The 27,241-nt window shown below is 33.9% G+C and overlaps 2 protein-coding genes across 4 annotated transcripts in view; one reads left to right on the top strand and one right to left on the bottom strand.

Annotated features, from left to right (window-relative positions):
* LOC129801740 (solute carrier organic anion transporter family member 74D-like) overlaps window positions 1-27,241 on the top strand; it is a 60,199-nt gene that overhangs the window by 18,330 nt on the left and 14,628 nt on the right. The window contains exons 1-2 of one of the 3 annotated variants that reach the window (XM_055847040.1): window positions 17,520-18,167; window positions 18,224-18,304. The exons of 1 other annotated variant lie outside the window; for it this stretch is intronic. The gene's annotated coding sequence lies outside the window, so the exon portion shown is untranslated. Of the gene's footprint in view, window positions 1-17,519; window positions 18,305-27,241 lie in introns of those variants that run through there. One more of the 3 variants, XM_055847039.1, reaches the window with a different exon arrangement.
* On the bottom strand, window positions 4,420-8,053 carry LOC129801749 (ionotropic receptor 25a). Its single transcript, XM_055847051.1, has 2 exons — window positions 6,891-8,053; window positions 4,420-6,820 (listed from the first exon to the last, which is right to left on the bottom strand). Exons 1-2 carry the CDS (start codon window positions 7,875-7,877, stop codon window positions 6,410-6,412), a joined length of 1,398 nt encoding a protein of 465 aa, XP_055703026.1. The 5' UTR covers window positions 7,878-8,053; the 3' UTR covers window positions 4,420-6,409.

The following is a 27,241-nucleotide window of genomic DNA, read 5'->3' as shown; positions in this document are numbered from 1 at the left end:
TGGTGTACAAGAAGTGTTGCTCGCATGAATTATGTTGTTAATTGTAGAATAAAGTTTCTGAGACAAATAATACAATTGTATTCTCATTGACTCATTCAGAATATGTAATATTAACTGTTTCCGGATCGTAAGATATTCAGTAATTTTTTGCTAATCCAAATATGACAAATTAAGAGATTTTTTAATAAGATTGAAAAAATCTGATTATCTGGAAGAATCTTTACTTTTAATTGTTGCCAAGTTAGTTTGCTAAAAAATTATCTTAGATTGAAATGTTCGTTTACTTTCTAATAATATATTTTTGTTGTTGTCAAAGTGATCACATCATGCAATAAACTTTTGATAAATTTTATACTAATTTATGCCTAATAAATGATTGTATTTCTATCAATGATTGAAGATGACCTATTTCTGTGAATTTGTTATTTAATTGATACTTGTGGAATTGCAATTGTAAGAAAATTAGTACAGTCTTTGACATTTTCGTCGTAAGATATGCTATGCATATTACGAAAAAAATTATCTTATTTCTTACTGTGATATCATGATTTAAAGCGGGATGGACATAATTGAGCTCAATCTCGGTAAGTTTTATTGATGCTAAGAAATTGCAATGATCTCTTGGGCAGTGACAAGATAAGCAAGTTGTATTTGATGATTGCTATTTGTCTGATTGTGTGTGATTTGTTAATGTGTGATTCTCTTCTTCTTTCCTTCACGTCTTTTGGGACAATAACCTTTGCGCTATTTCTGAAATTGCTCACCACACACCAGTTCAAATAGTAGAAAGAAATTTAAAAAAAAATAGCTGTTGAGACTCAAAACGCACTCGCAACACACTATGAAATGTTGGAGAATACATATGACGCCTCCTTATTTGTTTAGCTACATCTAACAAGTTTTCTGTTCTTTTCTTACATTGCTATCCAGAATGTATTTCTTACCCACCTACATCATGTTAAAGTATTTGAGGACACGGCGGCTACGAATAAGTAATTCCTTTATGCTAGTCTTTTACTTTGCACCTTACATCGTTGATCGTCAACGTCGTCAACAAAACTGGGCCTATTAGTAGGAAGTTTGTATGATGTAGTCGTGATTTTACATATAGCTTTGAAACATTCTCATAAATTAGGGATTGTATATAGAGGTAAAAAAATACACCGAATCAGACTGTTGGATTTTCTATGCTGGATGTAAGAACTTTTTCTGATTTTGTTTATCGGTTTCATTTTTATTGCGCATTTTCGGTCCGCAAAAACTATCTCGTGGTTAAAGGGTTAAGTTGCTAGGGGTAGTGAATTATTTACGACAGACCCCCCCCCCCTACTTCCACAATGTGCACTTATGCCCTTTATAGTCTAAACGGGGCGAAAATTGCAGAATAGTGACTTCAGTGTCACTTTTACAGTCAAGCCCTATACTTCGGGAGGGCAACACATATCCCTTTGAAAGACAATGAAGGCAATGTCTCTGGAGAAGATTTAAGAGGGCCAAAAACGACTTAGGGCTACCCAGGCTCGATATCAGAGCAATGCCCACCATGTAAATATGTAAATGTGATATTAGATGTAAGGTAGTTTTAAGTTAAAAAAAAATTATCATGACAAAAATGCAGGTTTTTCACTTTTTCCCTGTGTTCAACACAATTCATTTTTACATTAAACATTAGCCAAGACAGATACAGTGCTCTTCTAGCACGTCAATATAAAATGTACAACGAAGGTACCACAAAGGGTACCTAGTACTCAAAATACAAAACCATGTTAGCACTTAAGGTAGAATTATAACCAATAGGAGAAAATATAGACTTTTGAAATCGAATCTGGAGAAGATAGAAAAGGAGAAGATCTCTAAATTGCCCCTTTATGATCCAGGTAATTTATTGCCTGTGGTATCAATGACAGTTCATGGTGAAATCGGCTGCTGTGTTAATGGGGAAACCCAGGGTTTACAATACCCATGTCAACCCTTATCAGACACGCGCATCCCCCTTGTTCCTGTGGATGGAATTTCTACTATTCCACGGTTCAGGACGAATCCGCCTGCCATGAGAACATTTAGCCAGGCGCGCCAGACGAGTCGCCTTGTTAATTATTGGAAGCCGATAACCGATTTTGTAAGGGGATGTAACCTGAGGATCACCCCTTAAATTTTGAGACTTTTAGATGCCCCCAATGCCTGTTGTTAGAGAGAGAGTTTAGGAGATTTCTTCTTGGGGCCTTCTTTGGGACCCCAATTTCTTAACCGAATGCTACTGTTTCAGCGCATTAGAACGATTTTGGAATTTCTTACAAATCTGACCCAGTTTCAATTGATTATGAACCGTTAATGAATCGACTGTTAACTTATACATATATTTTTATCAGAAAATCTATTCTATTACTCAAAGGATATTTTTGGCTATCTTTTAAGTATAAGTGATAAATGACGGGAAAGTAGTTTTGAGTTATAGCATCTAAATCACAAGCTAGGGCATTTTACAAAACATGAGACTCTTTGCACTCCTTATTAAAAAAAAATTGTAAAATCATGTAAAATAAAATTTGAGACACACCGCAATATTATTACTCTGTTAAAAAAATCTTAAAACATTAGATTTAATTTTTGACATTTTGATATAGTTAATGGGTGTGCATCGGAAAATTGGTATCCAGACAGCACGTGTTAAGTATTGTTTTATCTAATAAGAGTAAGATACATGAGGGTTAGAGACTTCTCGTAGAGGAAAAATTAAACTCTTATCGATTTCTTCATATTGCTCATAATTATTATTCCAATAACATCCTCAATCGCTCTTTATACGAATTTCAACTGATCGTTCATGGAATATTGAGTGATAAATCACTGGACATGAGATATTTCAGAAGTGTTTAGCGCTTGGCGCCAAATATTGTGTGTAAAAGTTGAAGAGTATAAATATATTCTTTATCACGGGGTTAATTTGTACTTGAATTTAATACATTTTTTCGTGAATAGTTATTTATTTTTTTTGCATAATAGAGAAACCAGAATTCAGTTAGAGACAAAGACAAAGACCAACCGCCTCTTAAAAAAGTTAGTTTTTCGCGAAAAAAACACCAAGAAAGTTAAAAATAGTGAGAAAAGTTCTCGAAGAGAAAAAGCCGCCCCACATTGACGTCCTGCTGGTGATGATCTGGAACCCCATGAACCACACGATCCCTGAGAAAGACTCTGAAATCACAATTTAGTTGACCACTGAAGAAGATCCACATCAGGATCGAAAGCTTTGGAAAAACCAAAAAAGTGTTTTCATCTTAGGGTGACTAACTTTTCACTGGCAATCACCGGAGACACCTCTTTAAAATCATTTGCGCCAGTTCATTATTGATAAAACATATAAATTGTGTACATATATGAATAAAAATTCTATTTCTTACACTAAATATATCACTAGATATGATATCAATCTTCGCGTGTATTACTTACAATTTTTGTAAAGCAAAATTGGTAAAATACAATAATATTTAAGAATAGCATTTTTCTTTAACTTATCAGCTTGCGTGTAAATATAAATGAGATTATTGCTGACACAGATAACAGATGTAAGGCGTACTTTGTGACTTTAAAATTGTTATGTTACATTAATTATATTAAATAAATTCAAATTTACAAGTGATATTTTGTAAGTTAAAAATTATTTGTTATTGATCATGACATTCAAATTTTTTTTTTACTATAAGATAATTTGTTTGCTCGAACTTTACTGCTGGAAATACAAAGAAGTCGTATTTTGGTAGAATTTTGGAAATCTGAAGTTTCGAGTTTTCTAATGTCACACACTGTTTGTTCGTCCATTTGTCTGTTACCACCTCCACAGAACAAATGATGAGAGATAGATATTTGAGACGTTCGGTGGACATCCAGGAGAACCTCATAAGTTGATAGTGGAACTATTAACATGTTCCTTGTTTCCTCTCTATGCTTCAAAACCATGTTTTCTGGGATTCCTCGAAAATATGTCTTGCTTTTTTTTTAAATTTTGGATGTGTTTTTGAGGTTTCCTTTTACGATATGTCATCCCTAAAGGCGACTACACATTGGGAGCAATTTTCGTCAAAAATTGCGTTTTTGACAGAAATTTGACGTTTCCCCCTACAACTCTGCAGGGAATTTCCTTTAAAAAAGCTATTTTTGACAAAAATTGCTCACAATGTGTAGAGGCCATAATACGAAAATATCGTTGAATACTTACTAATAATTTTTTTTTAAAGATCAAGTGTCAAAAAGGCTCTAGAGTCTAGAAAGCGTATTAGGTGAGATTCTTAACAATCTCACCTACTATAATCCTAACAAAATTTCATGTCGTCTGATCGACCTCAAATTTGGCCAAAATGTGTTTCGCCACTTCCTGATTCCGAATATATATGTGGCTAAGTTACGTTCCCGGCCGGCCGCTCTTTGGAGCTTAATAGCTCCTAAACTAAAAAAGATATCGACTTGCGGTTTTCGGCAAAGGTTATATATCGGGTGAAAATTGCAACTTGGTGCATAGACCCCCCACCCCTCACCCCTCCTTCCGCCATTTTGAAGACCCCCCTTTTTTTGTTTTCTCAATCGCTCCGCCCCTATGGCATTCAGCGGACTCAAATTTTAGTATGTTATAGCTGGGCCTTAGAGCTTTCCATCAATACCAAACTTAAGGTCCCCCGACCCCCCTGACCCGAGCTATAAGGGTCCAAAAAAAATTTCTTAAAATGGCCATAACTCCGGTTCTAATTGTCAGAATTTAAAAAGTGAGGGCTTTTTGGAAAGCTCTCGTGAAATGCCACTTCCCCTTCTAACATCGCAAGTTCATAAAACCACCGCTAGGGGAGCTTTTTTTAAAAAGAAGATTTTTCAATTTTCTAAGTTAAATAACTCAAAAATTCCTTTATGCATCGGACTGAAATTTTAGTATGTTGTAGCCGCTGATTATACCTATCAAACAAAAAATACTTAAGTCGATCCATAACCCCTGACCCGAGCTATAAGGGGTCAAAGTTCGAACATTGACCGGCCTCTATCTCCGGTTCTAATTAACATAGCGGCCTAAATTTTACCTTTTTGGTTTCGTCTCGATGAGCACTTTCAGATGGAAGTTCGAAAGGTCACCACAGGTGGCGCTGTGATAGCGTCAAAATTCATCGAAATTCAAAGTCACTTTTCTCAAAAACGGCATTGTGCAAGTTAATGAAATTTTAGTATGTTGTAGTCCAGTCTAGGACGTTTCCAAAATGGTGCGTATGTGCGCTGTGGTTAAAACAGAACCGGAGATATGAGGGGTCAAATTTCACGAAATTCAAAAAATCATATCTCCGGTTCTATGTGACCGATTTTGATGAATGAGGGCTTAAACGAAAGATCTCACCAAATGCTACAACTTTCTAGAATATTTGAACTTCGTGGGACCAACACCAGGGGCGCCACAGTCGAGAAACCAATTTCAATATCACATAACCTCAATTATCTCGACTGTCGCTGAACCGATTTTGATGATTACTTCAACATAATTATAGAGCACATTTGTCTCTACATTTCTTCCATACATCATTTTCCGCTCAGACTACGCTATCACTCCGATTTTGCCGTTTAAGTGTGAAAAAATTGATTTTTCCAATAATAACGCTTTGAAATCACTCAGATGCCAATTTGACTGCCTCTACTCCACCAAGACACTTAAAATAGGGGTTTAAATGGAAAGTCCCGCAAAATACAACAATTCTTTGATTTAGTTGAAGTTCAACAAATGACTACTTGGGACACTCTGGATGAAAAAACGAGTTAAGAAACAAAAAACCTCGCTTATCTTGACTTCTGAGTAATCGATGAGTTCAAGTTCTACGGCAAAATTATAGAGAACATTTTGGTCTACATTTCACCCATATAACACTTTTCTGTCAGTTCATCCAAATCCTTGACATTTTGGTTCAAATACAAAACTTGTATAATTTCACGAATTTGATTCAATATAACTGAATGGCGTCTCCCTACTTCAGCATCAAATCGAATTTGCATGCACTCCGAGTTAGCTCACGTTAAGAATCTCACCTACATAAGCCGGTTAGGATTATCTGTCCCTTTCTCAACTGAATGAGATCACGTTTGGGCTCATTATAAAAGTCATGGAATTTCTTACAAATTTGAACCGGTTCCAATCAGTTCAGAACCGATAATGGACCGTTTATGAACTGGGAATGAACCAAGTATTTTTTGTCTGAAAATCAATTCTATTACTCTTCAGTTATTTTGTACGATCTTTTGAATGATTTGTGAATGGATTCGAATCGTTGTAAGCCGGTAAAATACAAATGAAGCGAAACTTCTTTTGAGGTGTAGCATTCAAGTCACAAGTACGAGCATTTCGCAAAGAATAAGACGCTTTGCAATATCTTCCCTAAAGAAGTACCTAGTCTATATATTCTCCATATTCGTGAATTGATTTACGAGGATAAACAGATATATAAGACACAGATTTCTTTTTTCCTCCAGCTGGTACAAAATTATCTCCTATTGTATAGCTCTGTAGATTTTTCTCCAAATTGCCCTCTTTTTGCGAACTTTGAAAAGGTTGCACTTGACTTAAAGTTGTACTATTCTTGCGCTTGTAATAAAACACTTCTCCTGCGAGAGTGATGAGAGCTATTGCCAGTCCTACCAAAGTGGCTATGAATACACCTCCTAAACTTTCTAAAGAAATTCCTCCATTTTCATCATCATCTGGACACTGCCCTTTTGCTGAATGGTTCCAATACTTAGCTTTGAGATTCTCAAAAACTCGGTCCTTTTGGAGTTCAAGTAGAGCCTTACTCAGTTCATCCTGAAATGTTTTTTTTGCAATATGTTTCTTTCGTAATATAATAATTTGAACAAAAGTGTGCATATATTACTTGCAAATGACTTCCTTGTTGGACAGCAATCGCATACGGTTGCTTGCCGAATTCCTCACCAACTTCAGTAAGATTGCAACTACGAGAGATTTCATACTTAATTTCAGAAGAATCATGTATAAAAGCAAAGTCCGCATTGATATGTTCATTAACTTCGCGAAATCCCTCTTCTGCATTCGCGACAGGCCCCGTAGAATTTATCGCCAGTAAGATGTTTCCATACTGCTCTTTGATAGGGTAGTCCCATACTCGGTACTGACTCTGATCACTGGTACTGTTGAGAGTGATTTCTTTCCACACTCTGTATAAAGTATCCTCGGCAAATTTCATATTAATAAAGTAACTGTGGGTATCTGATCCTTCGACTACGGTGTAATTTATGCGACTCTGGCGAGCAAGTTGTTCGAGAGATTGAACTGGAGTTTGCATTCGTTCGACTGTTAGAAAAGCTGCAAGATTTGCTGTAAAAGTAGCTAACATGAGAACTACAAAGAGCCAGTAAGCAGCTACAAGAGTGCGACCGGAAAGAGCTTTAGGTGCTTCGCCACCTCCTTGTGGTGTAAAGGAAGTTAAAGCGAACCAAAAACTCTCTTTCAAAGTAAAGTCTCGACAAGGATATGGGTATGCTTCTTTGTTATTTCTTGCACTATATGGTGAATATTTGTCCAGGAACCAAATGAGAATGGCTGTTGCAATAAGAGCAGCTACAATACTAAGCCAAACTTCCAGACGAAGAACAGTCATAAATTTGAAAAGAGATGTCTGTCTTACAGGTTTTCTTAGCACAATGGTTATTCCCGTTTGTTCAAAGTAGGGAGCAACAAAATCTATCACTTCCTCACGTTCTGCTGTCATTTTCATCGCTGCCACGGCAATATCTATCTCTCCTGTTATTAAGTCACCTACAAGACCATCCCATTTTCCATTACCAAGACTCTTTCCAAAAGAACCTTCTTTCGGCGTTGTAATCTCATAATCGATGTTCATCCGTTCAGCTATAAAATCAATAAGATCTACACAATACCCTCCCCAGATATTATTTCCACTACTGTCACGACCAAGGTGAAATGTCCATGGTATAGATGGTGTTATGCCAATACGGAAAAAACGTTTTGTTGGCCTTATTAGTGACTCTTCATTCACTCCATAGACTTCATCGTCAATATACTTTCCCACAGTTGCAACCTCATCTCCTGAATATGGAATCTGTGTGGTTTGAATTGTGGCATTAAGTCGAAATTTTATCTTAGAAGTTCCAGGCAATATGTAGATTAATTCGTTTTTCTCAAGGCCACTATGAAGTTCATTACTTAGAGGAAAATACATATTTTGAATAAGTTTTGTTGTATTCAATTCTTCACATTTTAGTATAACTTTTTGAAAATTTGTTGAATGTAAGAGGTTTACAAACTTTTCAAATATTTCTTTAAGGAAAGGTTGTGTTTGCTGTAAAACAATAAGTATCATTTCAGTTTAAATTTTTAGATTTTTTTTAATAAGTTATCAGTTCTTACTGAGAAGTTAGAAGGACATGAGCAGGTGCGAGCTTGTCTAAGCCATTGACAGCAGAAATTTTCATCGACGATTAATTTTACAGAATCTTTGAAAGAATCATGAAAACGAAAATTATTGTCTTTCCAATCGCGAAAAACTAAGTTCCACTTATCAGGATTTTTCACGAGATTAAAATTTAATGCGACACCCAAGATGTCATTCATTTTCTCCATACTCGCTATTACTGCATAGTACGATGGATTTGGTCTTAACTTTCGAAGTTTCTCTACATTACTTCCTTCTAAATTATTGAGGACAGTAACACGGAGATTAGAAATGCCTATCATGCCAAAAAGCAATTGATCAACTTCTTCATCCGAAGTCACAATGAAAACACAATCAATGGCAGATTGTTTCATTAAATACCGTTCGGCGATTTGAACAAATGGAAAAATCGAGATATCTGCTTCAAAATAAGGAATGGCCCTCGTCTGTACGAATTTTGGTATATCTTCAACATTTCCCCACAACAAGTTCAGGACCATGGAAATTCCGTTTGAGCCGTATGAACACATTTGCTGTTCAAAATCCGTAGTTTCGTAGTTGTATGGTATGTAATAGTCAGTTATAGAGATTTCGTTGGGATTTTGATTTTCAATGTCCTTGAAGATTCTTCCCAAAATTAAAGGTATGTCTTTTTGTTGCTCTTCGTGTATAATAACTGAATCACAAATAAATTACCGTATAAGTTAAAAGTTTTTCATTAATGTAAGTTTTCTTACCAAAGTTAAATAGTTTTTGAGTAAAAATCTGTCTAGCAAGGCAAATAAGGATAAGAAATTGTAGAGAGACCATTTTCGTGAACTTCACAAATAAAAGACTATGACAAACTGTCGCAAATGTAATTTTATATCGTGTCATAGAGTAGAAGAAAAATCAGAGTTAGTGATTATTGGATTTTCTTTATAAAATATTAAATATTTTCAAATATAGTCCATCCATTTACATGCTGGATTCACGGTGGAATTACAATACTTTAATACCACTTATCTGCAGTAGTCTGTTTTCTGCTATTGAATATTTTATAGTGCACATTGATGAGTGTAATAAGGTGAGGCATGTTTCTTAATTGAAGCTCTTTTTATCACGGAAGCCCCGAAAGCAAAATGAAGATTATTGTGTATTAAACATTTATTATGTTGTTTGATGAAATATTCAAAGATTCACAATAAACCATCATAATCTGTGGTCTATTTATTATGATGTATTTGTTTTAATAGAATAACTTAGAATTGGGACAGGTTTCTTTTACAATAATTATATTATTTTACAAATTTTATTCACTATGGCTCATTTTTGTGATAATTCTTACTCAATTTCAGAACACAAGAACTTTAGAAAACACTATTTGGAATAAATTGAGAATTAAGATATTACAATTGACGAATATTCTCCCTCGATTTGCGTATAATACATAATTGATAAATGTATATTTTCTCTTCAAAAAAGAGCCAAGAAATGAAGCAATTTGTTCTGATAAAATACCGGAGACACGGAGAGTCATTGTGTCACTCTGATACGAATATTGAGTTTGTGAATTGTTTTCCATACATCACTTCACAGAGAGGGCAAATGTTTATTCTTCTGCAGTATAATTGAATATTGATTTCAGACGTTATATGTCCGTTCTGTACGACTACGTTTCTGCTTTATTTGCTTACCAGATTTTTGCCACTCTTTTTCCCACCTCCATTATAGATTTTTTCATCACAAAGATCACCTCAATCTTCTGTGATATAGGTATTTCACAGTTTCGTAAATTTTTCTCCAAACACATATATAATCACGTTTTACTGTGAGTTCCTATGAATGTATATATAGTGTACGTGGAATATAAACGCCATTAATTCGTGTCTGAATGTCTTTTATTCGTCCCATGTCAAAATTTGGTTTTATAAATTCTTCTTGCAACATTCATAAGTTCTCAATAGCAATTTCGAATATTTTTTATTCAGTCCAGACTATTTTTCACTTTGATTCAAAACAAAAAAAAAACTGGAATTAATTTTATAGAGTTAAACTGTCGAGTTAACTAAAGTGTAATATTTATACTAGTCTTTTATAAAATAATTTTTGATCACGGAGGTCAGAGTTTCGAGGAAACACCTTATTCATACAATATTAATAGACAAGAATAATACTTACTATATTAATAGACAAGATACGAAAAGTAAGTAGGTATATTCAATGAGCTTATACTATTGAATAATACTTACTATAATGTTCTGTAAAATAGTGCGGAATCTAATGTAATGGTAATTATTTTAAAATGCTTCACAAACTTATGGAACAATCTAGAGGCAAAATTTTAAATATTAGAACTTCATAGTTGATTTTTTTTAAATGCAAATTGAAGTAAAAGCTACAGTGAGCGAAATTCAAATAGGGACGGACCTATATGTGGGTGGTGTGTAAGTCGGATCAACCTAATATTTTTTTGTATAATATAGGCCTATCCAACAATACTTTTTATGGTAGTGACCCACGTGCACTTGCGTTCGTGAGTGCACGTGGGTCACTACCATAAAAAGTATTGTTGGATAGGTCACTACCTATATAGGCTATACAAAAAAATATTAGGTTGATTCGACTTACAGACCACCCACACCACCCACATATAGGTCCGTCCCTATTTGAATTTCTCTCACTGTATATAACTTTTGCCGAAAATCACAAGTCCATATCTTTCTTAGTTAGGGATCTATTAAACTCCTAAAAACGGACGGCCGGGAACGTTACTTAGCCACCAATACCCATGTATTCGTGATCAGGAAGTGCCGAAACACATTTTCAAAAAGTTTGAGCCCGATCAGAGGACATGAAATTTTAGTAGGATTATATTAGGTGAAATTGTTGAGAATCTAACCTATAACATGAACTTATAGGGCCTCGAGCATTCAGCTTTAAATTTCCACCTCTATTTTTGATATATTTAAGTAATTCTTGTAAAATTTCGTATTATTTGATAAGAAATACTTTCTAATTTCAATGTATAGCATAAGGAATTGCAAGAGCTAAACTAAGACCTAGAAGCGATTCGTATATATTCACACCATATGAAATCCGGTCTGAAGCTTAAAAGGTGGGGGACTCATTGTGTAGCAGCATGAGACTTGTTCGCCCATTCATTTCGCTGATTGTATGTAAGTACTTCGATGTTTCACTTTCACCGGCATTTCGAAATTTGACCGAGATCTTCTGAAGTTCGCGAGTCAACTGAGGAAAAAAAATAACTTCCTCCTCCAACATACCAAGACGTGTACCAATATAATAAAATAAAGTGTAAAATCGTAAGGCAATGAAAAATGAAACTGTTCATCTCGTTTCAAGCTATTTCATAAAAATGAGGCCAAACTATTTTATAATTTCTTTATCAGTATGACTGCGGACAATGAGGTTATCAATTTTTAGCGTCACATATTTTCCTGGCACAGCAAATATTGCCTCAAGAGTTCTGTGTAAATGCGAATTACTGAGATACGCTGCTGGCAGAGTTCTCCCATACATATTAATTTTTACTTATTTACCCCATTATAAATTTATTCAGCTTCTTATGCCCAACGTGCCCAACGCACAATAACTTTTGTTTAGTAAACATGTTTTTGACATTTCAATGAGAGTGAGAGAGATCTAGTCATCTCGCTCATTCTCATGGTAAATTTTGAAAACATGTTTGCATGCAAAAGTTATTGTGCACTGGTCATTACTTTAATTATCTCTGGTATATTGATGTTTTCATATAATTTTTCACTAGTAGATTCCTTTTATCTTGAACTTAATTTTTTTTTTATTTTCATGAAAAAAAAGCTTTTTGTTACGTTTTCTTTGTCAATGCATCGCTATTTAGGTAAGATTCTTAATTATAATCCTACCAAAATTTTATGTCTTCCGATCGAGCACAAACTTCGCCAAAATGTGTTTCACCAGCCGGCCGGGCGCTCTTTGGAGGTTAATAGCTCCGGAACTAAGAAAGATATAGACTTGCGGTTTCCGGCAAAGGTTATATAGGGGGTGTAAATAGCAACTTGGTGCATTGACCCCACACCCCCTACTCCTTGTTTCGCTTTTTTTACATATCCCCATTTTATTTGTTTTTTCAATAGATCCGCTCATATGGCATCGATCGGGCTCAAATTGTAGTATGTTATAGCTGGATATTGATCAAAAGCTCTTTCGATCAGTACCAAACTTAAGGTTCCCTGACGCCCCTGACCCAAGCTATAGGATCCAAAAGGCTTTCTTACTGTTCATAACTTCGGTTTTTTTTGTCAGAATTTAAAAAGTGAGGGTGTTTTGGAAAGCTCTCGTGAAATGCTACTTTCCCTTCTAACATCGTAAGTTCATAAAACCACCGCTAAGGGCGCTATAATTAAAAAGAAGAATTTTCAATTTTCTAAATTAAATAATTCAAAAATTCCATTGTGCATCGGGCTCAAATTTTAATATGTTGTAGCCGCAGACTATACCTATCTGAATAAATTTTCGGTCTGATGAAATGTAGCAGATAGTGGACGGAAAAATAGACCTCTCTTAATTTTTACTCTTTAATTTTTCACGACGTTTCGAGGATGAATGTCCTCTTCATTAGGTTTCGAATTGGAGGAAAAATCACGTACAGGTGTGAAAATTTTATTGCTGCACTTCACTTGAACTTTTTCACAATTTTTCACGGAGATGTTCACCATCTAAAAGGCTGACACAGAATTCAAGATTGAAAAATCCCAATTTCAAAGGTGCCCCACTTCCCTCTATCAACCAGGAAGGGCTCCAAGCCCTCTAACATTGGCCAAAAAGTAATTAAATTAGAAAAAAATAAATTTTTCCAAGATTTTTCATTCTAATATCCGGCAAGTAAAATGTACTATCCTGCCAGTAAAATTTACTATCCGGCTAGTAAAACCTACTATCCGCGGATATTAGAATTTATCATCCGGCTATTAGAATATACCATTTCGATATTAGAATTTACCATCCGGCTATTAGAATTCACTATCCATAGAGTAATATGGGTAGTAAAGGAGTATGGAATAATAAAGAATTTACTATCCATAGGATAGTAAATCCTAAAGGCGAGCATGTATATATACAATTTTTGACAGTTCGATCTAATATCGTGTTTGTAAGGTAACTTTCTTACTATCCTGCTATTAAAATTTTGTATGGAGGGTAAATTTTATCATCCTAGTTTTCTCTGTGTATTGAAAAACTTAAGTACCTTGGACAGTCCTAACCCGAGCTATAAGGATCAAAGTTCGGAAATTGACTGTCCTATATCACCGGTCATAATTATCATTTTAAATTATTTCTTTTTTATTGTGCGTCTCGATGAGCACTTTCAGACGACAGTTCAAAAATTCACCGCTTGTGGCGCTGCGATTGTGTAAAAATACAATACGACTGTTTTCATTCCATACTATTCTATCTAAGAATGACAACTTTTCAGGAGAGCCATTTGAATTTGGCTATTTCCTATGCTTCCCGTGTAATTTTTTTTTTTCGAAAAAATTGAATATCTCGTTACCCCAACGCCGGATGACCACCAAATTTTCACCAGTTATAGGTCTCGGTCCCAGACACAACATATCTTTCGGAGTAATATAATTATAAGTCGACTTTGATTATTATGGAATGGAGCCGTCGAATATCATTTCAAAAAAAAAACTTCATTATGCAAGTTGGCCACGAAGTTTCCAAAGAGTGACAGAAGTTTTATGCGATTACAATAGAACAGGAGATATGGGGGGGGTCAAAGTTCTGTTTCTGTTTGGTCGAATTTAATATGTAAGGGCGCACATGAAGGCTCTCGTGAAATACTACAACTTTTCAGAACATTTGGCGAATCGTTCGAGGCTTTGCGAGAAGTCCGAACTCTTGCAAAAATTCTTCCTTGTAATTTATTTTAGATACATCAATAGTTTCATATTGATTTAAATTTATCTGTAAGTCATCATAAAACTATCTCTAACTTGAAAATAGATCAATGAAGGTATATAATAAAATTGTAAATTAATTTGAGAAAATGTACTAATACTTTACCAAATTTTATCAATTCTTTTGAAAAAATAAGTACCTTAAGGTGGTTAACCTTTGCTCTTGAATAATAATTCACGAAGGCGATTTAACCAGTTACAGGTGTCTATATGGACGAAATGTTCAGCTGGACAAGATACAAAACATATCCGAAAATAATTGAAAAAGCTTAGTTATATTTTGAGCAAAATTAGAAAAATCTTATATTTGACATATCGTCGGTTCCGAAGAAGACTATTGTAAATCCAAAATGTAAACTTTACAGGAAAGAGGTTTGAAGTTTGACAGCTAAAATTTATTTTCATTAATTTCACTGCAATTAGTATACTTTCAGCTTTTGAAACTATTTTATCATACTTACGCATTGAATATCTTCTAGTTAACACCACTTTTAAATTAATTATAGCAAAATTGTGGGCAAAAAACTCAATAATTGGGCACGTTGATTTTCAGTTTTTCTCTTGTAACTTTTGCAGGAATATCTTAATCAACATAAAATTTTGTGGGGATATAGATCTAAGGTTTCTGCATCCAATGATACCATCTTTTTATACTATTGTAAGTAGACTTACAATAGTCTTCTTCGGAACCGACGATATATAGGGAATGAATGAAAGTTATGGGTGCGTAAGGACGAAATGTTTAGCTCGGCCTACTTGCAAAACATACCTAAATGAATGAAATCGCCTAGGCCAATTTTGATATAAGTCAAAAATCATGTCTTTTGGAGGAGATGAAAAGGATGGGGTGTATTAGTTTGCGGTAGTTAGTTTAGTCGCGAGTGTTCAGTTGTGGCCGGAGGAGAGGGGGGCTCATCAAAGACCAGAAGTCAATATATATGTTACCGTTTGGCAGACAGGATGAAGCGTACATTAAAACGCTAGTTTCATTATTAAGACATTTATTGTCTAAAATTCCCGTCCAACTTCTCGATTCTGTCAATAGCGCGGCTACTTATGGGTTCTGCTTACCCGAATAAGAATAGCGCTGTACAGAAGGGGACAGAATCGGGAACAATAACATAAAAATAGTAACATAAAATTATATAATAATAATATATATTGTTCCGCAACAAGGATAGTGAGATGTTGAAAAAAAATGTATTAGGGTAAAGTGATATAATTTGGAATTAGTGTTACAAGTTGGACAATACGCCGGTACAAGTTGGACATGGCTTTTTTCTTGATAAATACAGTACAAAATCTGTTTTTAAGCACAAGGAACCAAATAAAAAAACTAAAGCATTAAAAATATATAAATGAAAATGAAGTACTAAATTTATCAAGACAAAAAGCCTTGTCCAAATTGTACCATTGTCCAACTTGTACCACTGTCCAACTTGTTTACCTTATATATACTGCCTTAGCGTTAAGCGTTACCTCTCCATTACTAGTTTTTAACCGATTGGAACCGGTGCAGTCTTAACAGAAATTTTAAGACCTGTCCCACAAGTTCAAATATGATACCATTATGTTGAGAAATTCGTTGTCTAGATCCCTTTTAACTTGTGAACATGAAAACCGTCATTTAATGATTTCTGCTAGGTGACCGACGGACGGTTGGGTTATTTATTCTGCTATTTTTGGACAAAAAGCTCTGGAATCTTGAGTGTTTTAATTTTGGATTAAGCCACCTCACCAACGCTCATCGGAAGGACAATTTTTTCCGGAAATATCAGGGCTTAGTACAATTCAATGGCAGTTTGGTTGAAGAGGTAGAAATTTTGGGGGGGTGAAAAAATCGAGGGATTTATATACTGCTCTTTCTGTGGAGTTCGAGCAGTAATCAAACTAGTTAGTTTTAGTAATGAAGTTAATTAGCTTGTTTAAAATATATATATATATATATATATATATTGCCTTGATCCAAAAATTCGATTGATAAGCCTTCTGCGTTTAGTCGTTTTTTCTCTCTGAGTGAGAGTTTAGTAATACTTGTGCTTCATGCCAGAATGAGAACTAAAGAAAACAACAGAGAGAGAAAGAGAGCGTGAGGGAGAGAAAATCCATCTGATTTCTCACTGGTTCCCCTTCGAATCAAAGAAATATGTATGTGTGATGAGATGAGAAAATGTATTAAAAGAAGAGAATATAGAAGTATTTGTAAAAAGTCCAAAACTCTCACTTAATAAAAACTTCATTATGATGATTTTGAGTAAATAATTTTTCCGTTCCATAGCGACAGCTTTTAGTGTCAAATATTGCTTTGTAGCCACGTAGAAATTAAGAAGAAAAGTGACAGTGGAGTGAAAATGAAAGTTATCCACTCTCGCTCTCTCGTTGAAATAGTTATCCGGCGGAAGTGGAGTGTATCGATTGGAAGCGAGAGTGAGCTTTTACCTACATACAAACATAGTGTGCACTCCATTCAATGAAAGTTCACTATTTATTTCACAGTCTCTCTCTTTCGCTTTTTCGTTTACGAATGTAGTGTGGGAAATTTAAAAACATGATGGAAACTTCTTTTTCTGCGCTTTTTATTCCTTTTTGACAATTACAAAAAAAAAAAACATGCGCATACTGTGAAACAATCCAATATATGAATTTTGTATTTGGCGGGATTTTTCGCTCGCGGTGTATTATATTCATAAGTATTTAGCGATATATATAAATATATATTATATATATATAACATTGAAGAACACATTTATGTATTCTTACTATTTCTTTCATTTTTCGTTATATTAACAAATCATGAACAGCTTAGTGGACTGTACAAACCACGAACGACTCCGAACAGCCAGCAGCCAGTCTCTATTGAACTTCTGCGGCGATAAGGTGGAATTTCCCCCCTTTTTTCTTATAACTCGCCACACTCATATGTAGACATTAATATATATCTGTGTGTCCATTTGTAGGAATAAAAAAAACATTCACATATGGACGTACATATTTAGTGTATATATATATATATTATATATATATACATATGTATATATATATATATATATATACATATGTATTTTTGTGGTGTCTGTGCTATTTATTGCCATACACAGACGTTTTTCGGTATTCGAGCGATGCTCTTGTGCGTTTTGCTCGATGTCATCGTTGTCAGTCATAGAGAGAGTGTCACACAAGATACACGTAAACTGATCGCGTAAACAACTCCAGCGATTGAAGTCAAGGAAAACAATATACTATATGTACATTCTATTAGGAATCTGTTGGCATAGGTTTTAACATAAGTCCTCAGTGTGTCGTTAAAAGTAAAGTAAGAAAAAATACTTAGTTAGAACGAAAAGTGTATTTTACAAACATTTGAAGAATTTCAGCTTCACAATTCGTGTATTTGTGTTAAAGTGTTCATATTCATATTGGTTGGTTAGATACTTTTCGTCTGCTTTTGTGTCTTATTCGTAGAGAAAAGAATATCTACAAGAAGAAAAAATATTGAAGCAAAAAAAAAAAAACGTTTTCCTCCATCTCCTATAATACTATATCAACTGAGACTCACCCCGTCAAAACATCAAAGAAATATCTACACAATTCTCTCCGTACAGTAAAATTAGAAATTGTTGTTTTCATGAGACACAGTTGAAAAAATAGTGGAGTGTGTGAGTTATTTTTTTTTACGCTACTATATAAGTAAGGGAGGCAGAGGGCTAAGTGGAGGCTATAAACAAGAAAATTTTAAAGTAAAAGTGATTTTAAAGGTCTCACACAACAGCGAGAAACAATCCAATTCAGTAGTGTAATTATGTTATGCACTCGACCAATTAATGAAAATAAAACAACTATTGCTTTTAGTTTTTGAACAAGAACATCGAAAGTGCTTGAACTTAAAGTTGGTAACTTCCAGCACATTTCAGGATCAACAAGTTCCTTGTGGTACGTAATAAGTATTTATATATTAAATGTTGGTTCATGAAACTTCTATAGGATTTCACAATATTGTAAACTAAAATTGTGAATTATTTGGAATGTTGCTGAAAACGGAGATTATTCTGAAGAAAGTTTACGTCTTAAAATAATTTTCTGGTTTGAAAACAGGAGCATCCATATTGAAAATAGATTTGCAGCAGAATTATTGGAGTCATACAGTTACAGAAAAAAAGTGGAGCACACAAGTTGCGTGTTCTAAATATAGTTTCCTAAAGTGAAATATTCGTGAGATAGAAATACAAACAAAACATTTGAATATATTAGGTAATTTGTACAAAGTAGTAACACATTTTCTTTTAGTCCACCAATCATACCTCTTGAATGTTTTATTTTTGCTTAAAATATCCATTATCATGTTTAAATGCATTTTGTCATCATGTACTCAACGAAATATAATGATTCTAGTTGTAAATTTTAATAACTGGAATATTTAATGTGTTAGAATTTTAACGTATTTTCCATTTTTTTCTCGTTTTCAAAAACACTGTTTCATAAAAACTGAATATGCATATTATCAAATTGCCTAAAAACAGAAAAAAATATTCAATTTTGCTCTGAACAAGAGATTATTGTTTTTTTTTTAATTTTGTTGTACATGTGAACTTACAAGAAAAGCATTTCTTCACTTTTGCGTTTAATGCACATGTATGTATGTATGTCTGTATAATTCTTGACGAACAGAGGAGATGGTAAAACTGAAAGTTGGCCTCAGATTCACATACTATTTTGTAAACTATATAATTTCACGAATTAAAATGAAAACAAAATCAAAAATCCTTGGATTTTCCATGTTCAAATTTAATAACTGAACGAAAATCGTAGACTTAGAAATTATTCAATTCTGATTATTAACAGTAGTTCTAATTTTTTTAAAAGAGTAGTTAAGCTTTAATTTTTACAACAACTTTACAAGAGAGCTTATTGAAATAGGCAAATTTATTAATTAACAGTGAAAGCAAACTCAAGATTATTTTAATAAAGCAAATGTATAGTAAATAATTCGAGAAAATTAATTTAGAGCTTTTCTTTATTTGACATATTTTTTAAAGTTGCAAGGAAGCCAAAATACATATTTTGAGGAATAGTACTGAAAGGTGTTAAAAACTCTTTCATAATATTGTGAAATTCTGGTTAAAATTCACATCTTTTAATAGTTCTTAATTATTCTTAAGAAAAAATTCCGATAGACAGATGATTTTTACACTTAAATCAGATCATTAATCAAAACCGCTGAATAATATTGTTGTAATATTATTTTAAAGCTTCAGATTTCAAGTTCTAAATCTACTTATTTCGTTCTTCAGTTGTGTTTTGTACACTTTTTTTTAATGGTAAATTGTTACACACTATTTTGCTGAGTTGTACTGTGTTTTTCTTTTATTTCTGACTCGACATTAAACTCACACTATTGTATATAGTTCTTGTACGGGTTAATAAAAATTATTAGTTATCCACGATTCTATTATGAAGACAAACCTGTAGCTAAAGACTAATTTTAGTTTGCTCAATAAAGTAAAGAAAACACTGACAGTTTTGAACAGCGATGGCAAAAAAATCATTACAAACGGACAAGAATAAAGATTCCATATGCCTTTTTCCGAATATATTCATGACATTTTGTATTTCTTTTTTTTTCTGGCGAAATTTCTCATTTTATACTTCATCCGAATCTTCTACTCCTTCTACTCTGTGGCTAAATCACCAAATGTGGGCGATATTTTTGCACAAAACTCCCATTAATGCTGCGAAATAGTTTCTCATTTTCTTTGACCATCAGACTTGATGAGCAAAACAAATTTTTGTTTTGATACTGATTTGAATTGAATTGCATTGACATTCCTGTCTCAATCATCTCAATGCAATTTGTCCATCTTTGGGGATTTGTGTCTTAATGATGATATTCCAATAAGATCAGTTCATCTTACGGCACTTATGATTCGTAAAGGGAATCATTTTGAAGTAAATAAAGTAAAGATCAAAGTAAACCAAAATTAAACACGTATTTGATTTAGCACTAAAAGTGATAATAAAGTATCTTAACTATACGATATGTTTGAATGCGTGACTGTGTAGTGATATATCTCAAAAGTAGCTTCGCATTATTTGCTTAGATTAATGATGTTGTTTGACGATTTAACTCCTAAGAAAAGCCTAGAGTTGGTAATATGGAGTATTTAGTATTTTTTCTCTTAAAGTACTATTTTTTTTAAGTATTTCATGGTCCACAACTCATCTCTCAAAATAACTTAATTGAATTACGGATAAAATTTTATTTATCAATTCATAACCAGAAAGGATGTTAATTGACATTTCTTAGTAGTCGTCTGATTTGCGAAGATTATATTGCAGGTAGACAGATAAGCCTAGATCAGCTTATTATAGTTGAGATTCTTAACGTGAGCATATCTGATTGCACGCAAATTTTAACGTTGGCTCTTGGAGGTTCAAATGTTCTACAAAGTTGTAGAATTTTGTTGTAGGGCCAAACCTAACTTAGAACATTGGGAATTTTAGATACATATTAGAGGGTAAAGTTTTCTAAATATATACTCGATTCTTATATGATAATTATAGAATATATATTCAGCATATTATAACCATATTTATTTGTTGGCTTTAGAGCTAAGTATTTGACTTTTCATCATGTGTATAAATTATCTCGCCGACCTCGCCACATTAAACTCAAGTTTTCGCACAAAAACTCTACAGGTGTAGGGGGAACTGGGGCAGTAGTAATCTGGAGTAGTTGTAAACACTGTGATTTTTTTCATTAATTTTAAGACTCCAGAGGATAAAACCCATAAGCATTCATAGATACCATGGGGATGTATGTCCACAGATAAATTGGTCAATAAAATCCTAATATACTTTAAAAATAAAAATCATTTTCCTGAAAATGTTGATATTTCGATTATTTTGATCATTTGGATTTCCACCTGGAAATTAAAAATTGTGTAAAATAATCGAAATGTAGCAATACCAGTTCTTTCCTACATCTTTTAGGATTATATTAATGCATTTACTAGAGAAATTGAGATTCTCATTATTTCAAAAGAATTAATAATTGGTCAGAAAACAGCATTTGGGGTAGATGTAATCAGGCAATTTCAATTTCACAAAATGAGTAGGTAAAAGAGCGGGAAATTGATCTTCATGCGAAATATCTATAATTCATAGATTACGAAAAAAATTGGTGGCGCTGTGTTCAATAAAAAGTCACATGATGTCAAAATATGGCGAAAATCCATTGAAAAATGTCTTTGATATGCATGCTTTTAGTTTTTTTTGCTATTTTAATTATTCTTTGTAAAAAGTGTCGTGATTTTTTGAAAAATATACAGTCTTTATATATCTCTTAAGTAATTAAAATAATCGAAAGTGGTGCAAAGTTAATTTCAAGGGTGGGAAAAAAGGTGTTTACTTCCTCCCCAGAAAGTGGTTACTTCTACCCCAGGTATTTTGTGAAAAGAGAAAAATGCACAGGGACACAAATTTTATTTTTATGGAAAACTCAATTGTTTTCCAGCATCCGCATTACCCTCGACGAATTGCCTATACCCAAGGGTAAAACATGAGCTAAGAAATATTTTCCAAAAAATCACGGTGTCCTTGGAAAATCACCTCAAATTCGCATGTATCGAAAATGATTACATGTGCCCCAGTCTCCCCTAGTTGACGGTGAAAAATGCTTCGATTCAGTTTGGTACGTTTAAAATAGTTAAACTCAAGTTTCTCTTCTATGTTATTAAATTTTATCCCTTTAATAAAAAATTTTATGTGAAATTTAAAAATTTCAATTCTACCTTACGAGAGCAGTCCCAGAAGTCCCTGGCCTCGGGTATAAATGGCGCTTGTAGGTTGGGACCAGTGACTTTTTTCCAAAGTACAAGCATAAAAAAGATTAAGTTTTAAATTCAGTGGCAATACACTGCTTAGTTTTTTTAACAGTGGTCGAAAGTAGATGCTCAGAAAAAAATTTTGAACATGTAAGAAATGGGCCATCGTTACGTGATTCAGTACCTGTTTTTCAAAGGTCTTGGAACACCCAATATTAAAGCCAATCTGGAGGGGAATTCTGTAACGCTCTGGCAATGCCATGTGACAAATTGGGTTCGAATCTTAGGAGAGCTTTTTCGAAACTGCTATTCTGTAGCCGTGGCATTGCCATTTCAGCTTACGTGACATTGTCAGAAGTCACATATTTGAGATTTCTGGCAATTCAAATGGCAATGAATTTTGTTAAACAAATCAACCAATACGTACTGTATTTTTATAAAATTATCAAGTGAATGGATTATTAAAAATTCAATGAATTACAATGAATTACAATTCAATGAATTTCGAACTTATATTATATGACAAAAAAAGCTTGAATGGCATTGTCAGGTTTCGAACTCACGCGTGACAATGCCACGAAAATTACAGAATTCCCTTATTGGATTCTACTTTAGGGAAGTCAGCTTCTTTGATTTGCACTGTAAAATTTTGTGTAGCAGAGTGTAAGCGTGGTCGAAAGAGCTTGAAACGATACTCCAACCAATATTGGTCACCAATTCCATTTAGTTCGCACAAGTTTTTCATTAGTAAAGAGTGGTTTTTTACTTATGTGTTGAAGCTCATTCGGGTTTCAAGCTTCAGCCTTACGGAAGAAGTGCATATGAAAGGATTTTGTGTCTTTTAAGACCCACTATTTTAAGGGGGCTCTATAATTTATATGCCAAATGAGTGTGACCGGACTTTCCGGTTACCTGTGACTGTGACCCGGTCGCCTTATTTAGGAGACGAGAGGCGACGGCTAAATTGCTCCTCGCTGTGTCTGCAGTAAGACACTTAAACCTCGCCAATCCCCTCTTCGTCTGTATGTTGTTACTCATATTGAAGGATGTTCCCCTTATTTGTGTCCTCCCAGAGCTTGCGGAGCGTTCGACACCTATTATGTTTACTTCAGTGGTTCTTGGTTAGTCTTTTCTTTGGAAATGTAGTAAAGTTTTGGTCTATACTTTCTGCCACATCAGTACGAGCGAATTCTCTTCTTTCCTTACTTTATTTCTTTTTTATTCTTCTATATTTTGGTCAGTTCTCCATTTCGGATTACCGATGCATCCAGGCCACAATCGGGCCCCTTATGCTTCCCCACGCCTACTTCATCTTATCCCCGGATTCGGGGAGCCGCTCCATATCACAGCTCTGTCCCAGTGCCGCTACTATATCACAGCAGCCCTTTTCGGTGTGTATTTTGAATCAGTAACAGTGAATATTTGTATCGACTGAAGTGCCACTTTCATGGCGAAACTCGTTCCCGTACAGGCTTCTATTGCTTTTAGGCGGTTCAGTTTTTTGCTATGTGAACCCATTCGTAATTCTACTCATTCATCACTGGATGAATTCAAAACCAATATGGCATGAGAAACCTTTTTCTGTTGCTGCTCAGCTTTGAACTCGAGACCTCATAATAGTCATAGAGACACTACTATATCCACTGATCCACTTGAGGCTCTAATACATAGAAAATCCCACCTTAATATTAAAAATAAATTAGTGAGGCTTAAAATGATTTTTCGAGCTATACGCTTATTCTATATGGGGTGATTGTGCCAATGTAAACGTCAACAAGTTGCTAATCATTGAGAATAAATTTCTCCGACTAATTTTTGATCTTTATCCAATTAGGCTGTGTGTTGGAAGTACTGTTTGGTTATGGTCCTCACTTTGTCTAAATAGGTCAATAAATTAACTTAACTTTTGCGTCAGCGACCCAGAATTCTGTTTAGAAATACAAAGTTTTCTCCTTTATTTTTTCTTTTTTTCTCTCTGACATCTGTCTGTTTTTTTCCATAAAAGTTTTAATGTTTTACTTTTTTCTTCTTCAACATAAAAATTAATTTTTACATTATAATTACATTTCCTATATTTTATTTTTTAGTATTACCGGTATTGCCAGTGTTAGCTCTATTGCTGTAAGGGGTTTTGACTCTATTTTGTCTCGAAATTCTTGTAAAAAACTTTGTTTTTGGAATTCAATAAATTATATAAAAATAATTACATTTAATTAATAATTATATTATAGATATATATAAATACAGAAGTTATAGGCCTTTTCGCAAGCGTTACTTCTTAATTTTTTCTTATACACAGAAGAAATTGTGAAACGTATGCCCTCTCCCTCTTCTAGTATTAAGTGGATTGAAGCTCACTGAATTCGTATGCGATTTGAATATCTTTAATGCCAAAAATTTTCAAATGACTTAAAGAAGATTCGAACTCGGTAACTAAATGTGCGTTTTATATGTTCATATATGAATGTGTATGTGTTATTTTAATACCCAATTTTCATCAAAGAGCATGTCTAAGCAGTTTTGTAGGAAGACAAGTAATAATGAAGAATAATGATCGATCAGGTTATGAATGAAATTATAAAGACAATTATTTTCAATTACTGTATCATCATACAGTTTCCTTATAACTACCATTAGACTGGATTGTGTATCTGTAAAATTGATGAAATAATAGTGAGGCTCATCACAAGATACCACCTATATCATGAGGCTCTTTCCTGCACAATCCATCGAGCATAAGAAAGATCGTGAATGCAGACGTGAGATGGGAATTATGGCGCAAAACACGGTGCGCTTTCGATTTCAATATCAAGTCTCATGGAAAATTATTTGCGATTCGCGAGACTGTCTCGTTGTGTTTGTGTGAGAAACTTGCAATTAGATTCTCAATGAAATCGAAAATATATACGAACGAAATGATGAAGAGAGGAGTCTAAAAAACATCCATTTAAACCAATTCCTCGTATGTACATATAATTTCTTGTATGACTCTGTTCTCCGTCCATATTCTCCAGCCATTTGATTGCACAAAATATTTACCATGTCATTTGGGACTTTTTTTTGTCACAATAAAGATTAGATAAAAAGAGGCAAATAAAAATTGCTAGACGATAGCGATATCTTATGCATATTGCATTGTGCTATGACTCCGAAATATTATTATGACATACGAGAAGAGCAAGATCTGAGAAAACACAAGATAAAGTGAAAAGTAGAATTGAAAATTGTCTGAAATGTTTGATTCTTCACCAGATTTTTTTTTGTAATTTGTTCTTCATTGTTTGATAATAATAAAAATAGTGCTCTCTTCTTAACTATATTTTTTTATATAATACATTAGATTAGATTTATTTTATAAATACTTTATTGTTCAATTTAATGTTATTTTCATTTTGTGAAAAAGTTTTATAAAGAGAGCCACAATAAAATTCCTTTATTATGATATATCCACTAATTTTTGTTCTCTACTGCTCAATTTGTACTTATTTTGTTTGTGTCTTGAGGTCTTAGGACGTTTCTTATAGCTTATTTTATGATTGCACACATGTTCTTCATTCCATCTTTATCCTTTCCAGACTACTAATGAGAGTATATCATTATCCCTTGAACTGCACAGGCATTCGATCCTTTTTAGTCAAGCGCATATGCGTTGATCTCCCTAAGTATATATTTTACTGTAAAACCTCGTATTTTAGATATTAAGCGTAGTAACTAGTTCATTATTTCACTGCTCGAACTCAAATAATCCGCTTTTTCCAACATGTTACTGACCTAGAGCCTAAACGGCAAGATGTACATCAACTTCCGGTCTACAGTGACCCCCAATATAAATCATTATCCCCAGACGCTTTTTTCCTTTTTTTCCCCTACTCCCCTGCAACCCCTCCATGTTTTTTTTTGTTTTTCTGAAAATTGGCCCAAGCTATGCACGTTTTAGAGGTAGTCGAGATGAACATTTCGTCCAAACATACCTATGACCGAAAGAAGAAGTTCAAATGTCAATTACTTTGGAGGGAAATATTTTTTAATCAATTTTGTTGAATTTAAATATTTTGGAAAATAAAAAAAAAAATGGTATCAAAAACATGTTTACAGAATAAAAGTTATTGTGAGCTGGGTATTATCTTCAATACACAATATCTTTTATCTTGTATATATGTTTTCAAAACTGTGTGTGAAAGTGAGCGAGATGACTATATTTAGATCTCTTTCACACTCACTGAAATACTAAAATGATGTTTCTAAAACAGAAGTTATAGTTATCTAAACGTTACTATTCCAGGAGGGGAATTCTGTAACGCTCTGGCAATGCCATATGACAAATTGGGTTTGAATCTCAGAAGAGCTTTTTCGAAACTGCGATTCTGTAGCCGTGGCATTGCCATATCAGCTTACGTGGCATTGTCAGAAGTCACATATTTGAGATTTCTGGCAATTAAAATGACAATGAATGTTGTTAAACAAATCAACCAAGACAGACTGTATTTGCATAATATCACTAAGTAAAGGCATTTCATTAAAAAAATCAGTGAATTGCATTTTCGAACTCATATAATATGACAAAAAAAGCTCGATTGGCATTGTCAGGTTTCGAACTCACGCGTGACAATGCCACGAAAATTACAGAATTCCCCTACAGGTCTTATGTTTCAGGATTATTTATTGTACTTACAATAAATTGAGATTCGTATATCGAAAAATATATTGATTGATTGATTGATTTATTTTCATCTCTGTTTATTCCCCACCCCCATGCGGCCATCGCCGTCTTAGCGTCGATTCCAACCTTCGGGATGAAAACGATGGAAAATCCCTTCATTGGTTGTATGTTTAGTGACCGTGCATATGCACGCAGGCCACTTATTTGGGAAGATGGGTATGCTCACAGAGAGAGAGAGAGAGTAGGAGAACCTAGTCATTGCGGCTGTTTGGTTTGCCGGTTAAACTGAGTTATTTAACAATTAAAACCTAAATGGTGTGGACTGGCAAAGTTCAAATCACTTGTTTTATGCACAAAAGAAAAAAAAATACACACACATATCACGCG

Source organism: Phlebotomus papatasi, chromosome 2 (assembly GCF_024763615.1).
Source record: "Phlebotomus papatasi isolate M1 chromosome 2, Ppap_2.1, whole genome shotgun sequence".
In the NCBI taxonomy this organism is placed as follows: domain Eukaryota; kingdom Metazoa; phylum Arthropoda; class Insecta; order Diptera; family Psychodidae; genus Phlebotomus; species Phlebotomus papatasi.
The sequence above is the reverse complement of the archived record's forward strand: the minus strand, read 5'-3'. Positions and strand labels throughout refer to the sequence as shown.